The 15062-nt window shown below is 40.6% G+C and overlaps 1 protein-coding gene, 1 non-coding gene and 1 pseudogene across 2 annotated transcripts in view; 2 read left to right on the top strand and 1 right to left on the bottom strand.

The window, feature by feature from the left end:
* The first annotated feature begins 2080 nt into the window (after nt 1-2080).
* On the top strand, nt 2081-2524 carry LOC143658067 (coiled-coil domain-containing protein 117 pseudogene; annotated as a pseudogene).
* Nucleotides 2525-7782: 5258 nt separating this feature from the next.
* Nucleotides 7783-7853, top strand: TRNAG-GCC (transfer RNA glycine (anticodon GCC)). Its single transcript has one exon. It is a non-coding gene; the product is annotated as a tRNA-Gly (tRNA).
* Nucleotides 7854-8302: 449 nt separating this feature from the next.
* Nucleotides 8303-15062, bottom strand: part of LOC143657596 (inhibitor of carbonic anhydrase-like) — a 41599-nt gene continuing 34839 nt past the window's right edge. Inside the window, exons 14-17 of the mRNA XM_077130158.1 lie at nt 14654-14718; nt 11208-11392; nt 9270-9456; nt 8303-8502 (exon numbers count right to left, since the gene is read on the bottom strand). Of these exons, the coding sequence (XP_076986273.1) occupies nt 8468-8502; nt 9270-9456; nt 11208-11392; nt 14654-14718 (472 nt within the window). The 3' untranslated portion in view covers nt 8303-8467. The remainder of the gene's footprint in view (nt 8503-9269; nt 9457-11207; nt 11393-14653; nt 14719-15062) is intronic.

Below are 15062 nucleotides of genomic sequence, written 5' to 3'. Positions count from 1 at the left end.
TAAACTAATTAAGGAAATTAAATGCCTAGACACCAGCAAAAAATAACAAATCATACTAGGAAAATTGAAGATATGGCCTACTCAAAGGAACAAACCAACAATTCAAATGAGATACAGCATGTGAAACAATTAATTCAGGATGTTTGAGCAGACATGGAAAAAATCAAAAATCAAATCAATGAATTGAGGGAGGATATAAAGAAGGCAAGGGATGCACAAAAAAAAGAAGTAAAAAATCTGAAAAAAAAATCACAGAACTTATGGGAAAGGCACAGTAGAAGGATGAAAAAAACAATGGAAACCTACAATGTTAGATTTCAAGAGGCAGAAGATAGGATTAGTGAACTGGAGGATGGGACATCTGAAATCTGACAAACGAAAGAAAATATAAGGAAAAGAATGGAAAAATATGAGCAGGGACTCACAGAATTGAATGACAATATGAAGTGCATGAATATACATGCTGTGGGTGCCCCAGAAGGAGAAGAGAAGGGAAAAGAAGGAGAAAAACAACTGGAAGAAATTATCACAGATAATTTCCCAACTCTTATAAAAGACTTAAAATTATAGATCGAAGAAGTGCAGCATACCCCCAAACAGAATAGATCCAAATAGATGTACTCCAAGACACTTACTAATCAGAATGCCAGACGTCAAAGAGAAAGAGAGAATTTTGAAACAGCAAGAGAAAAGTAATCCATCACATACAAGGGAAGCCCAATAAGACTATGCATAGATTTCTCAACAGAAACCATGGAGGCAAGAAGATAGTGGTATGATATATTTAAGATACTAAAAGAGAAAAACTGCCAATCAAGAAGTCTATATCCAGCAAAATTGTCCTTCAAAAATGAGGGGGAAATTAAAACATTCTCAGACAAAAAATCACTGAGAGAATTTGTGACCGAGAGACTAACTCTGCAAAATACTAAAGCACTAGAGACAGACAGGAAATGACAGGAGAGAGAAGTGTGGAGAAGAGTGTAGAAATTAAGACTATCAGTAAAGGTAAAAAGAAGAAAAATTAGATGTGACATATAAAATGCAAAAGGCAAATGGTAGAAGAAAGTACTTCCCTTACAGTAATAACACTAAATGTTAATGGATTAAACTCCCCAATAAAAAGACATAGACGGGCAGAATGGATTTAAAAAACAGGACCTGTCTATATGCTGTCTACAGGAGATGCATTTTAGACCCAAGGATAAACATAGATTGAAAGTGAAAGGTTGGGAAAAGATATTTCATGCAAAACCACAATGAGATATCATCTCACACCCACCAGAATGGTCATTATCAACAAAACAGAAAACGACAAGTGCTGGAGAGAATGTGGAGAAAGAGGCATGCTTATCCACTGTTGGTGGGAATGTAAAATGGTACAATTGCTATGGAAGGCAGTTTGGCAGTTCCTCAGGAAGCTAAGTATAGAATTGCCATATGATCCAGCAATACCATTGCTAGGTATCTAGTCAGAGGACATGAGGGCAAGGACACAAATGGACATTTGCACACCAGTGTTTATAGCAGCAATATTTACAATTGCCAAGAGATGGAACAGCCCAAATGTCCATCAACAGCCGAGTAGCTAAACAAGCTGTGGTATATACATACAATGGAGCATTATGCAGCTGTAAGACAGAATAAAGTCAGGAACCATGAAACAACATGGATGGATCTTGAGGACATTATGCTGAGTGAGATTAGCCAGAAACAAAAGGACAAATAATCTACGGTTTCACTGATATGAACTAACATTAATGAATGACTTGGAGAATTTCAGTTAAGAATAGAAGGCATCAGGAGATAGAAATAGGGTAGATTTTGGGTAATTGGAGCTGAAGGGATACAGATTGTGCAACAGGACTGATGGTAAAAATTCAGAAATGGACAGCACAATACTGCCTTATTGCAGCACAATAATTTGTCCAGTAAGAAAGAAACGTCTGACTGAAGCAGGGCTTCGTCCTGTTCCTAATGACTGGATTCTTTGTGCACATCAAGATGTAGAGGGTCATGGAGTAAATCCTGCACCAGCGGACTCTCTGCACTTGGCATGTTAGATGTCGTTTGTGAAGAAATGGACCAGATAATTGGGGAACCACAGTGTGAGGTTGCCCAGAGGAGGCTTCAGGAGATTGAGGACAGGATAATTGATGAAGATGAAGAAGTTGAAGCTGACAGAAATATTGATCATCCTCCCAGTCTTGTCCTTTCTGATACCATGAAAACAGGCTTGAAGAGGGAGTTTGATGAAGTTTTTACAAAGAAAATGATTGAGTCCATGACTTGTCCTTCCATGGAGCTTGTGCTCTGGAAACCACTCCCTGAACTCCTGTCCGATGAGTCAAAGCTGTCATCTAATGCTAAGGACTATCCATGAGAGAGTCAAACTAAGCATGCAGCTGCTGGCATCGCCTTCCCTCAGAGAACTGAAGTGTTCTTGGAACCTCGGCAAACAGGGGTGCCACTTTACAATAGTATGGAGACAGCTGCTTGTGCAGAAGAAGAGATGGAACTCTAGAAACCAGTTTCTACATTTAACTTGTCAAATTTTGGAAGGCTCCTGTGCTCAGCCATCAGCCTACTTGCATAGTACAGGGACTTGAACGTTTTATGAAACAGGTGCCATATCTCCACCTGTGATTTGGGGTGGGACTCTTCATTTTGGGTAGCCATGTATTGTATTCAACTTTTTGCCCAGGAAGTTTGTCTCAAGGGAAAAGCCATTTCCTAGGGGCTTATTAAAGCAAAAGGCAAGTGTAGTAGCTATATAAGTAAAAGGGTGTCTTAAATCATCTGTCACATTGTCTAAACCCTTTAATCACTTGGAGAATATTCTCCTTGAGATGAAAAAGATACTTTAAGAAAGAAGAATGCTCCTACTACAACTGTACCCTGGCAGTTCAGTCACAACTTAGTCTGTAGATGGCTTGAAGTTCTGTTTACGGTGGTGAATATACATAGGTGGTGAGCAGGAAGAAAGAAAGCGGTAGTGTAAGCCTATTGTTAAGAAATTAACAGAGGCCCCAAAACTTGTAAATTAATTATCAATTCAATATTGCTATATAGATTAAATAGCAAGTAGTATTGTGGCTCACATTTTCACTTCTGAAAATGTAATGAAAATACAAAAAGAAGGTTTTCCTTTCAAGGCTTATTTGCCTTATGCTCCTGTTGCTCCTTGGTTTCCCTTGCATAGTTGATAAGCCCAGTTATTCAGTAATGTTTACACGTAATTAACTCTGAGTCATAGTTTAAAAGATTGTGAGGTAACCCATGTGCAAATTGGCTATGGAAGAGGCATCCCTTAGTTAAATGTTAAATCCTGAGGAAGTGCTGTATCAGCAAAATCCAACATCAGTGACTTCTGAAATTTAAAAAAAAAAAAGTTTGTACCTGTATTATCTAGTTGAGTTTTCAAAATGTTAATTTAGAAAACAATGAATAATTAACCTGAGAATATATAGGCAAGTGACACTGAGATGCTCTGAAACAGCCAATTTGCCCAGTGCTTAAACTATTGTGCAGTAAGTCTAAAAGTATAGAGAAAATAGCTTCCTACTGGTAGGTAATCTTCATCTTCTTTAGAACATCTAAATCAGGCTCAGGCTGTCCTTTGGAAAGAACCAGGATTGAAGTTTATTATTTCTCAAGAAGAGCTCTTTTGTGTGGCAAGGACTTGTGCACCATAAAAATGACAATTCCGTTATTGCTACTATCCACTCTGATTTTTACATGACTGTAATACTGGCCCTTTCATCACACAATGGGAGACAACTGCAGTTTTTTTGCTGTTGTCGTTGTTCCATTTTATTTTCTGGGCTCCCTCCTTACCCCACCCCACCCTTAAAGGAATAACACACTCTGTGTAGGAAAAAATGGTTTGTGTCAAGTAGAGATGAATTTTTAGAAACCAGCTCCAGGCATTTTTGAACCCATGCTGAAATCCCTTCCCTTGTTACAGATGGCACCGACAGCACAAGTCTATTAATTGGACTTGTTTCTTCCCTTGCCACTTGTTCCTGCTTTCCCTATTTCTGTCTGGATGGTCAGAAAAAATTTAGTGTTTAATATTTAAACAGAGTATTTAATGTCTACACAGTAAAATTGTTCAAACTTCAAACCAGTATTGACACCGATTGGAAACCAGCTAACAGTTTCTTCATCTCCGATGTAGAGATGAGTGTAAACTATATTTTGTTGAAATGTTCACGTGTTTGATTCATGCCATTAGGTAAACCTGTGCCTCAAGGTCATTATTTAATGGCACCAGCTTGAAAAGTTTGTAGACTTAAAGATGGCTCCATGCTAAAAATTGATTCTAGTATAGCTCAAAATTGGAGTGCCAGGAGTTTAAAGTTAGTCCCTGTGTTAGGAAGGTGAGATGACTGCTTTCCAAAGAAAGCCTAAAATATGATTAAAATTGTCTTCTATTGTTGGTCCGGCCTCCGATCAAAGGTCTGAATGATGGAGAGAAGGAAAGAAGGACCCTAAAACACGGCTCTAATACTATTGGTAGATATAGGGAAGAGTTAAGATTCTGTTAATTAAAATCCAAACAGAACTTGTTTCAAGAGTCAAGTTATTTGACATATTTATTTCTGCAGGAAAAAATGGATGTTTATTGCTCCTTTTTGAACTTTATTGTCTTGCATATGTTTATGCAAAGACTGTTTTCTTTATTCTTCTGGTGCTTACTCATCTGAGCAGGCTCCACAGTCCCAACGCCTCTGCTTTGTTTTTCTTTGCAAGCATAAGTCTTTTGTTTTGCCTTAATGTTTTCCTAGGGAATTAACAGGTCTGTTTCATTTTGTACAGCTTTTGCAGCATGGATCAACCTTGGCTTACTATGTTAATGTGTGAAAAGAAAAAGTTATCTAAAGCAGCTGAGCTTTAATAAACAAGTGTATATTTTCTCGAAGTTTGAGTAGAGTGTGTGTGTGGGGGGTTTTGTTTTGTTTTATTTTTTCAGTTAACTGAAGAAAGTCCAGTTCTCACAAATACTAAATTAAAACTGCTACTTGTTCTTGAAAAGATACAAATGTAAAATTTAGAAAAATAATTTGGATGGAGGGGCCAGAATCAAGAGACCAATGTTTACCTGCAGGTTCATTAGTTATTTTGGGTCTGAAACTTGGTTTTGTTTTTTTGTTTTTTAATAGTAACAAGAATGGTATAATACTAGGGATGCTCCAGAGCATGCTGTCAATTTTCCTTTAAAATGAGAATCTGGTGTTTCTGTATTCTATCATTTTCAATAAAACTTTTAGTGTTTTGGAAAAAAAAAAGTAGGAGGGTTTTGCTCCCTAAAATACTGGATAACTACAAGGGCCCCAGGGTAAAAAAAGGACTAAAGGGGCTGGAGCAATCTGGAGCAGGGGGCACTGTGGGAGTGGAATGAAAACTGATCAGGAAGGAACAACAGGGGTGAAGGAAAGAGGGGATCCAGACTAAAACGCAATCAGGAACAGAACCAGGAAATCCCAGAAAGCAAGCATATGTTTGCAAACACTACACAAAAACAACAAGAGAGGGAGTTCTGTGAAGTTAGAAACCTTTTTTTAACCCAGCCTTATTCTATAAGTTAAGGAAAACTAATTTCATCTAAAAATTAGCAACAGAAAATATCAATGTCAAATCCCATATAAAATTAAGATAAGGAAAAAATAGAATTAGGAGCAGAATAACGTCTCTACAGACAATAAAGCATGTTAGAAAGATGAGTTCACAAAACAGTTAAAACAGTAACCTACACAAAGGTGTGAAAAGAGCCAGAAATAACTGTGTGGGTAAATATTAGAGATTTTTCTTTCTAATTTTTCAATTATTTAAAAGAAATTCTAATGTAAAAATAACAATGTATTGTGGGGTATTTAATATAAGTGAGATGTATGATAATAAGAGCACAAAGGATGAAAGGGGAAAAATCAGTGGTGTGTTGGAGTCAACTTGTATTGACTCAAAAGAGCCAATTGTGTGTATGTCTTCCCAACTCTGCTTTCAGTAGCACCACTATGGTGGCTTGGTAACTTGAATCGACCATGGTGAGAGATTTACTCTACAGAATTGGCAAATACTACAAATCAGGGCCTTTTTACCCTTGCAGAGCTTTACCAGCACTTCACTGGGCAACAGAGAAGTGCACTATTATGTCCTTATGTTACATATGAAATGGTGTGACGTTATTTGAAGGTAGCTGGTGTTCACACTAGCTAAAGGCGCATATTGTGAATCTCAGGGAAGACATGAAAAATAAAATTTAGCTATTAAGCCTATAGAGGAGATAAAAGGAACATTAAAGTAATAATCCAATAGAAGCAAGGAACAAAGTACATTTAAATAGAGAGCAAATATGAAGATGGCAAATTTTAATACAATCATGTCAATAATTGCATTAAGTATAAGTGAACTAACATATCATTAAAAGATAGAGTGTCACACTGGATAAATTAAGCAAGCCTCAACTATGTGCTCTTCAGAGGAGTGCCACTTTAATAAAGAAATAATTAAAAGTAAACAAAATGGAAAACAACACACCATGCACAAATTAATCATAAGAAAGGCGGAGTGGTCATATTGATATCCAATGGAGTAGATTTAAGGGCAAGAAATATTACCAGAGACAAATAGGGGCATTTCATAATGATGGAGTCAATCCAGGAAGAAAAAAATATTTTGAATTGAATGATAATGAAAGTACAGCATATCAGAATTTGTTGGATGCAGCTAATCTAGTGCTTAGAAGAAGATTCCTAATTTTAGATGTACATATTAGAAAAGGTATGCCCCTTCAGGGGATTTCTAGTGAAAGCCTTAAGTAGTCAACTCTAGCTGGTAGGAACTTGAATGATTCCTGGCCCAGTGTGAACTCTGGGAATTTTTCAACTGCAAATTACCAGTGAGGAATAGGGCTCTCACTGTTATTTGCCCAGCTTTGTGGATCTCCCTTTCATTCTAAACACATGCAAATTAGTATTTTGTTTAAAGACTCAAGTAGATTCCTATGCAGCTCTTTGGTTTTTTTTCTGCAAAGCTACTTCTTTTCTGGTACTCAACCCCACAAATTTCAACCATCATCGCCTCTCCGAGCTCCTACCTCTGTTTCTTCATCTCAATATGATGGTTTTTCTTTGACTTTCCCCTCCTTGTGCCATGATCTGGAAGTTTCCTCCAGGCAGAAAAGATCATCCTTCTGCTTACCTCTTTTGTTTTCCTTCTTTCAGTGCTCACAATCCTGCTTTGTCTGGGATCCAATGTGTGAAAGCAGTTTCCTCCAGGCAGAAAGGAAGACCATCCTTCTGCTTACCTCTTTTGTTTTCCTTCTTTCAGTGCTCACAATCCTGCTTTGTCTGGGATCCAATGTGTGAAAGCAGCTATTTATATATTTTGCCCAGTTTTTACTTGTCTTCGGAAAGAGGGCAATCCCTAATCTGCTTTCTCTTTCATAGGCAGAAGTAGATGTCTCACAAACCTGACTCATAAATCTGACTTTTAATAATATATAACTCAGGTTCCCATTCAACATCATTTACTGAGGTACTGCCATAGGCTCACATTATGTCATAGTAGACAGGGCAAAATCTCTGATGAGAAACTCATTGAAAAGAAGTGTCTGTACTTCAGCTTTCATGAAGGTGACTGCAGAAAAGGTAGTAGGATTAGATTGTTGCAACAATTTAAATATTTCCCAATTAATCTCAATCAGGAATATAAATCTACTTGATGATACTAATTTTAAATTTGAAAAAATATTCTCAAAAATATATACAAAATCTGGGTGCAAGGGTAGTTCAGTGGTAGAATTCTTGCCTGCCATGCAGGAGACCCAGGTTCGATTCCTGGCCCATGCACTCCCCCCCCGCCCCCCCCCCCCAAAAATTCAACAAATAGTGCTGCAATAATGGAACATTAATGGGAAAATAATGAAATGTGACCCTGAGATACAGCATTCAAAATATATATATATATATATATATATATACACACACATATTTATACAAAATCATCCCTTATCATTTCTTTTCATTATGTGAGCCCTTGATACTGCACACACACACACACACACACACACACACGCTTTTTTACGTTCTTGTTAACCACCACTTCAGACTCCCTTCAGACAGATTAATTGCTGAAATTGAACCAGATGAATCAACTCCTGGGTAAAATAACCAAAATATAGTGAGGGAAATCAAGCAAGACTGGTAGAATTCTTTAAAAAGTGCTATTTCATAGATACTAAGTTCAGAAACACAATTCGAATACGTAGTTTATCTTCAAAAATTTTGAGGCAACTTAGTTAAGTTTTCTGAAGACAGAACCATTTTATTCATTTTCGTTTTTACATCATTTACAGTGCATAATCATGAAGATGATGGATGTCAGCCCACACACAGATGGGTGAGAACGTGGTCCCCGTCTGCAGGCTCGGAGCATCCGTGGGGTTCTGCAACTTGATCAGCTTCTAATTTCCATGGAATGTGCAAGCATCCAGCAGTTCTGGAGGCAGAATATAAAAGAACGCTTCAGGTACTCTCTGTGCTAGTTAAGGACACTTCTGTTCCTATTTTCTGAGAGTAAATGGCAGTCAATAAAGATGTTTTTAAACAAATGCACACAATTCTTCTCTTCCCAGTTGATGTGCTTTCCTTGAATACCAGCATTTTCCTTTCCTCCTGCAATCATCTCTAATGTACTAGGTAAATTAACAAAAATTCAAACACAATCCCAATTATTTGATTATCCCAGTTATAACTTTATTTCCTCAATTTTTTTCTTTCTTCTTGGATGCAGCTAGCCATTCTAAAACACGTATAGCTAGAAAGTACCTACCAAAGTGCTGATTATGCTTTATTTGTTTCTATGAATATTATCAATATATTCTTTGAAAAGCTTTGAAAATTGGTATATATGATCATTTCCCAAGCCCTCTCCCTACACTGAAGTGCTCACTCACATACATTTTCATTTTACCAGCAAAAAATTGAAATGCGTACATGAAAATGTCCAATTTCCAAACCATCCCAATGGCACGTGCTATCTTCTTCAAACAACTTGACCTTTTTTTTTAGACAGTGTCTTACGCTGTCTTCTAATTTATCACCACATCAGTGACCCTTCATCCTCCCGCGGGGCAGGGAGCAGGCTCTCTACATCTCTGTGCTCCTATCAGAACTGGCCCAGGGCTTGGCACATAATAGTCCCCAAAACAAACGTGCTCGCCTTGACGCCCATGTCATTTCTCCTCCATGTTTTGTTCTACTTACCAGAGGCTAAACATTTTCTCAGGTTTTCAATAACCATAAGATACGCTGGCCCTAAGTATTTTTCATAAGTTGTTCTGTCCTGAAGGTTAGACAAACATTCCGTGTCATCGCTGAACAGCAGGTCCTTGGTTGAGGATTTGAACAGTTGGAACATCGCGTATTCAAACCCGTTTTTTCCAAAGAGCTCCTAGGTGAGACAGACAGACAGGCAGACAGACAGGGAGTGGCCATGTGCACTGGGAAGCACAGGCTATGCGTCTACATGAGAAGACCTAGGCCTGCTGGCGTCTCAGCTCCAGCCCCCGGGAAACATGGGACACAGCTGCAGTTTGGGAGGCATGGTGGTAAAATGATTTTTTTTTTTAAACACACGCACAAACAAACAAAGAGCATGGGTTTTAGAATTCAATTGTCTGGGTTCAAATCGTAGCGTAGTCTTTTACTTGCTGGGTGACTTTGGGCAACCTCTTAACAGATCTTAGTGAATCTCAGTTTACTAATTTGTAAATGGAGATCATAAGTAGTGAGATGATGTATAGAAAGCAAATGGTAAATAGAAAGAGCTCAAGTTTACTACTGTATCACTATTTCTCCAACCACTATCAGATGTTTTCAACTTACTCATGACACATGTCTTCCCGCTGCCCAGAGCCCTTGCTACCTTGCTGTGCCATTTGAATCTGTATGTACCCCAGAGAAGATTATGTTCTTTTAATCCATTCTTGTCGGGGCAGACCTGTTTTGGGTGGGACCTTTCGATTCGGTTGTTTCCAGAAGATGTGACCCCCTCAATTCGAGGTGGGTCTTAATTCTTTAGTGGAGTCCTTTAAGAGAGTTCATGGAGAGAGAGAGTAGACAGAAACACCCCAGGAGAAACAAGCAAGGATTCACAGAAGCCCAGAGACATTTTGGAGAGAAGGGCCAGCAGACATTGCCATATGCCTTCCCATGTGACAGAGGAACCCTGGATGCCAGTAGCCTTTCTTCAGTGAAGGCATCCTCTCATTGATGCCTTAATCTGGACATTTCCATGGCCTTAGAATTGTAACTTGTCACCAATAAATCCCCATTGAGAAAGCCAATTCCTCTCTGGTATATTGCATTCTGGCTGCTTTAGCAAACTAAACACTTGCCTCCTCTATTCTCCAGCCTGGGCATTTATATCTCCTCCTTTCTCTTCCCTCTCTTCCTTCATCCATTTCCCTTGTAGCCAAGGTGGCAGCTCACACTGGGTGGGAGTCACTCCTTCAAAAGACCATACTAAGAGCCTCAGGTTTTGCCAACTCTCCCTGGGTCATTGAGCTTTAACCAGGGTGTGTGGACAACACATGCTAAAGGATGGATTACTTGTTTGGGCCACCTCCACAAATGGGGTGTGATAGTGTGAAAGGAAGAGGAGGCTTAGGGTTTTCCTTGACATCATTTGATTTAGGTGGCATGCTACCCCATAAAATCAGTCCGGGTTCCCCGCCTGTTGGAGGTCACAAGTTCTCTTCACGAATTTTCATGAAGCCTAAAATAGTGCTCAGCCTGCCCTGATAAAAGGAAACACATTTGAATCCACTCGTAAGTCAGGTGGAAAAACCTCCATACTGCTTTTCACAACATAAGTTCGGCCTCCAATGATGAGAAGAGAGAAAGGGGCAATTTCCATGGACTAACTGAATAAGCTTAAGAAGTACCATGAGTACAGTGTTGACTGAGTCTCAGGGAGACATTTCAGATGACCCAAGATCTCAGTTTTTTCCAGCCCACTTTGGTGCCCTAGGCAGTCCCAGAGCAAGGAGTGAACACAACCAACTTTCCACTTTCATTCTCCCGGGGCTGGGAGAATCCAGTCTCACGCTTCAGGGAGAAAGTGTGAGACGAGGCTGGGATTTGCCCAGAAGTGAACTGAGCTGCGCTCAGCTGAGACGGGCTGCCGGGGGCCCTAGGTACCTGCTGGTCGAAGAGCACCCTGCGAACAAACTCTGCTTTATCGCTCCTTGAGACCACAGCCCGACTTGGGACCACGGCCAGGTGACAGCTCTGAGCCTCAGTCACGGGCTTGCGGGTGCCATCGAGACACAGCAACACAAAGTCTTCCTGCTTCAAATCCTTAGCCCAGGCCTCAGGGTTCTTTCCTAGAAGAGAAGGAAGGTGGGCGAGCTATAGCCCCCCGGTTTGGGGCAAGGCGTCCTCACCTGGGGATGTGACCAGACCACCAGCATCCGGGAAAGTCACAACAGACATGGAGAAATAAAAAGTAAATAAATAAAGCTTTTAAAATAAAATATAAGAGAAAATTCATAAATTCAGAGTAGGCAATGATTTCTTAAGCAGGACTGAAAAAGCACGAACCCAGAAAAAAAAAAAGATTGATAAATTGAGCTGTATTCAAATGAGATTTTTCTGTTCATTAAAAGACACTATTAGGAAAGTAAAGAGGCAAACCACAGAGTATAAATATATATTTATCTGACAAAAATCGTGTATTCAGAATATATAAAGAACTATTATAAAGGCTGAAGAAAAAACAGGAAAATAGGCATGGGACTTGAACACAAACATCATATTAAAGGACACACACATGGCCAATAAACCAATGAAAAGGTGCCCAATTCACTAATCAGCCATGGGGGGTGACAGTGTGAAAGGAAGAGGAGGCTTCAGGTGGTATGTTACCCCATAAAATCAGTCTGGGTTGGAAGTAAAATGAAAACTGTGGTGCTATGTACTACAAAACTCCAGAATGATTTAAAAGGAAAAGAGAGAGAATACCAAGTTTTGGTGAGATTACGGAGTCACTGAAATGCTCAGACACTGCTGGTGGGAGTGTAAATTGGTACAACCACTTTGTGAAATATTTGGCTTGATTTACAAAAATAAAATGCACGTATAGCTATGGTGCAGCTGGTCCATTTGCAGCTTAAGAGAAATAAGGATGTGCGCCCACCGGAAATAAGGCGCTGATGGAAGCCACCTGGGACAATGTTCCCAGCAGCAAAAAATGGAAACAACCCCAAAGGCCATCAACTACGGAAGGGATAAAAAACTTGTGAATGCTGAAATAGCCAGAGATGAAAGAAAAAATGAAGTACTGTTCAAGCAATAACTTGGATGCCTCTCACAGACAGGACGTTGAACAAAGGAAGCTAGGCACAAAGAATTCGCAAGATGATTTCATTCGTATAAAATGCAAAACCAAACAAAAAACCTGGCCTATGGTATTGGAAATCAGGATCTGTCCTGGGCAGATCAGTGGCCAGAAGGGACCTGGGTGGCTTCTGAAGCGCTGGTAATTTCTATTTCTTGGCGTAAGAGCTGTCATGTGGGTGTGCTCGCTTAATGAAAATCCGTCAAGCAGTCCTCTGATGACTGGTGTCCCTTTCTGCAAGTACGTTAAACTGCACTAAGACGGTCACAAGAAATGATGCAACGTACAGAGAAAAGACACCACGTCATCCAACAGCTGCACAGTCAACCTTAGATTTACAGTGAGTCGTCTCTCCCCATATTCTCTCCCCAATGCCACCTTTTCCTGTGTCGAGAGTAAACATCGGACGTTTTCTTCCCAAATGGGAAGCATACTTTTCTTCAGTCCCCAAATGCTTCTTAAATTTTTCACATCTTTATCCAATCCATGAAAAGACAGTTAAATAATACCAGGAACTTCAAACTCCAGAGAATGCCTCTACCAAAACGTTTTTCCAGAGGCTGCTGTAAACAAATACTAAGACAGTGGTTCTGGACGCACGGGGTGGGTCCGGAGGGCTGACGGGCATGGAGCGCCAGGCTCCCTCTCAGAGTTTCTGAACAGGACCCGATAATCTGCGTCTTAACAGGTTCCCAGGTGGCGCTGATGCTGCAGGTCCGAGGGCCACACTTAGAGGAGCCTGTTCTAAGGCAACGGTGTGAGAAATGCAAACAGAGAAGAGGATGAAGAAAAAAATGAAAGCTTTTTCCAACAGGCTCATCAATTTCATCCCCAGATGTGTCCTTCCAGACACTTTCTAAGCATCTACAATAATGAATATGTCTATGTTTCAAAATGACAACAAGAGCTAAAAGATTTAAACAGAAAAGGTATATAATACATGGTGTTTTGCAATTTCTTTTCATTGCCATTAAATATGCAACTACTGCATTTTTTTTTTTTTTTTGGTGTGGGGGGGGGGGCACGGGAATGAGGCACACGGTCCAGGAATCGAATGAGGGTCTCCTGCATGGCAGCTGAGAATTCCACCACTGAGCTAACCTTGCACCCCTCTACTGCATTCTTTTTAAAAGAGCCACAACACTCCAGCGTATGGCAGTATTATAGTATCTTCAACTAATCCACTACCCTAACTTGTTTTGACTACTAAAATGTTGCAATGAATAACCTCGCGATCTTTGCATACTAGTGTAGTAAATGTATGGAATTACCTCTAGAAATACAATTTCTGGACCAAAGGTTATATGTATTTAAAAGATGGATAAATATTTCCAAATTTTCCTTTAAAAGTATCGCTCTGATTTATACTTAAACAAAGAGTGTGTATGTATATGTTTGTTTTATTTATAGATACACATATCTAGAAAAGCGGGGATTCCTCACCCCCACAGCCTAACCAACACAGTTGTTATCAATTTTTTGCTAAATGGATAAATCTTTGGCCACAAATATTTCTTTGTTTTTGTCATCTGGGTTTGCTTATGGTTGATTTCTGTTCCTATAGAAGTTTAAATTTTTGTTTAATTTAATTTTTGATCAAGCTCTTGTTTTTTTGCCTTAGGGTTTTGAGTTATTGCTACAAAGATCTTTTCTGTTCCCTCCGTTTCCCTTGCCTCGCTTTTCTCTGGGAGATGGAAGTGAGGCGGGGAGGGAATGGGGTGGAGGTTGGACGGGTCACAGGGGTGTCGCGTTTACTAATTCTTCCCCTGGACAGCCGTGAGCAAAAAATAGGCCGAGAATCAGCCGCTGCCAGGGGATCCAGCTGGGCCCAGCCAGGGCTTGGAAGGTGTGCAGGGGCCTGTACGTGAGAACCTCATGAAAGAAAAACATACGCATTTATAGTATATGCATAAAGATTAACTATAAAAATCATGCACGATTCCTGCCCCACATGCGTGAGTCATCGGGGAGAGTCCATGTGCCCGTGACCTGGGAGAGCCGGACGTGCTCACACGGATCATGACCTCTGCGTGTCCGTGAGTTGGGTTCAAGATCAATGCGATAACCAACCCTGTCGACTCTGCCCGGCTGTGAAGAATGTTCTCGTTACCTAAATCAAAACCGCGCGGTCCTAAGTCACCGGAGCGTGAAAGTGTTAGCAGAGCTCCCCGGATTGCCCAGCTGGGGGGTGATTTCACACGAGAGGCTCAGTCTCCCCAAGGGAGGGAAGGGTGGCGAAGGCACCTACCGTCCGTGTTCTGCAGGATCGTGGGGTGCTTCAGGAACGCCACGTCTCCCTTCTCAACCAGGCACCTGCACAGCGAGGGTGGGCAAGGAGGGTCAGCAGGAACGGGGGACAGCGGCCGGGGAGGGGCCCACCACAGGGCCTTCACACACATCCCTCAGCAAACTGGCACATCTGACGCCGACCACTGCCACCCAAACAACCGTATCACCCAGGCCGTCCGAGCAGTGCAGGGGAGACGGAACACCGAAGGAAAACTGCCTGCCTCCTGCCATTACAGACAACCATTGCTGCGGCCTCGTTATAAACCCGGGTCACGTTCCCCAGAGGAAGTGCCAGTGTTCTCCTGTCAGCAGGGACAGTCAAGGGCTGATTTTCTGGTTGGATCAAAACTCTCAACATCAGACATGAA

Source organism: Tamandua tetradactyla, chromosome 15 (genome assembly GCF_023851605.1).
Source record: "Tamandua tetradactyla isolate mTamTet1 chromosome 15, mTamTet1.pri, whole genome shotgun sequence".
NCBI lineage: Eukaryota > Metazoa > Chordata > Mammalia > Pilosa > Myrmecophagidae > Tamandua > Tamandua tetradactyla.
The sequence above is the reverse complement of the archived record's forward strand: the minus strand, read 5'-3'. Positions and strand labels throughout refer to the sequence as shown.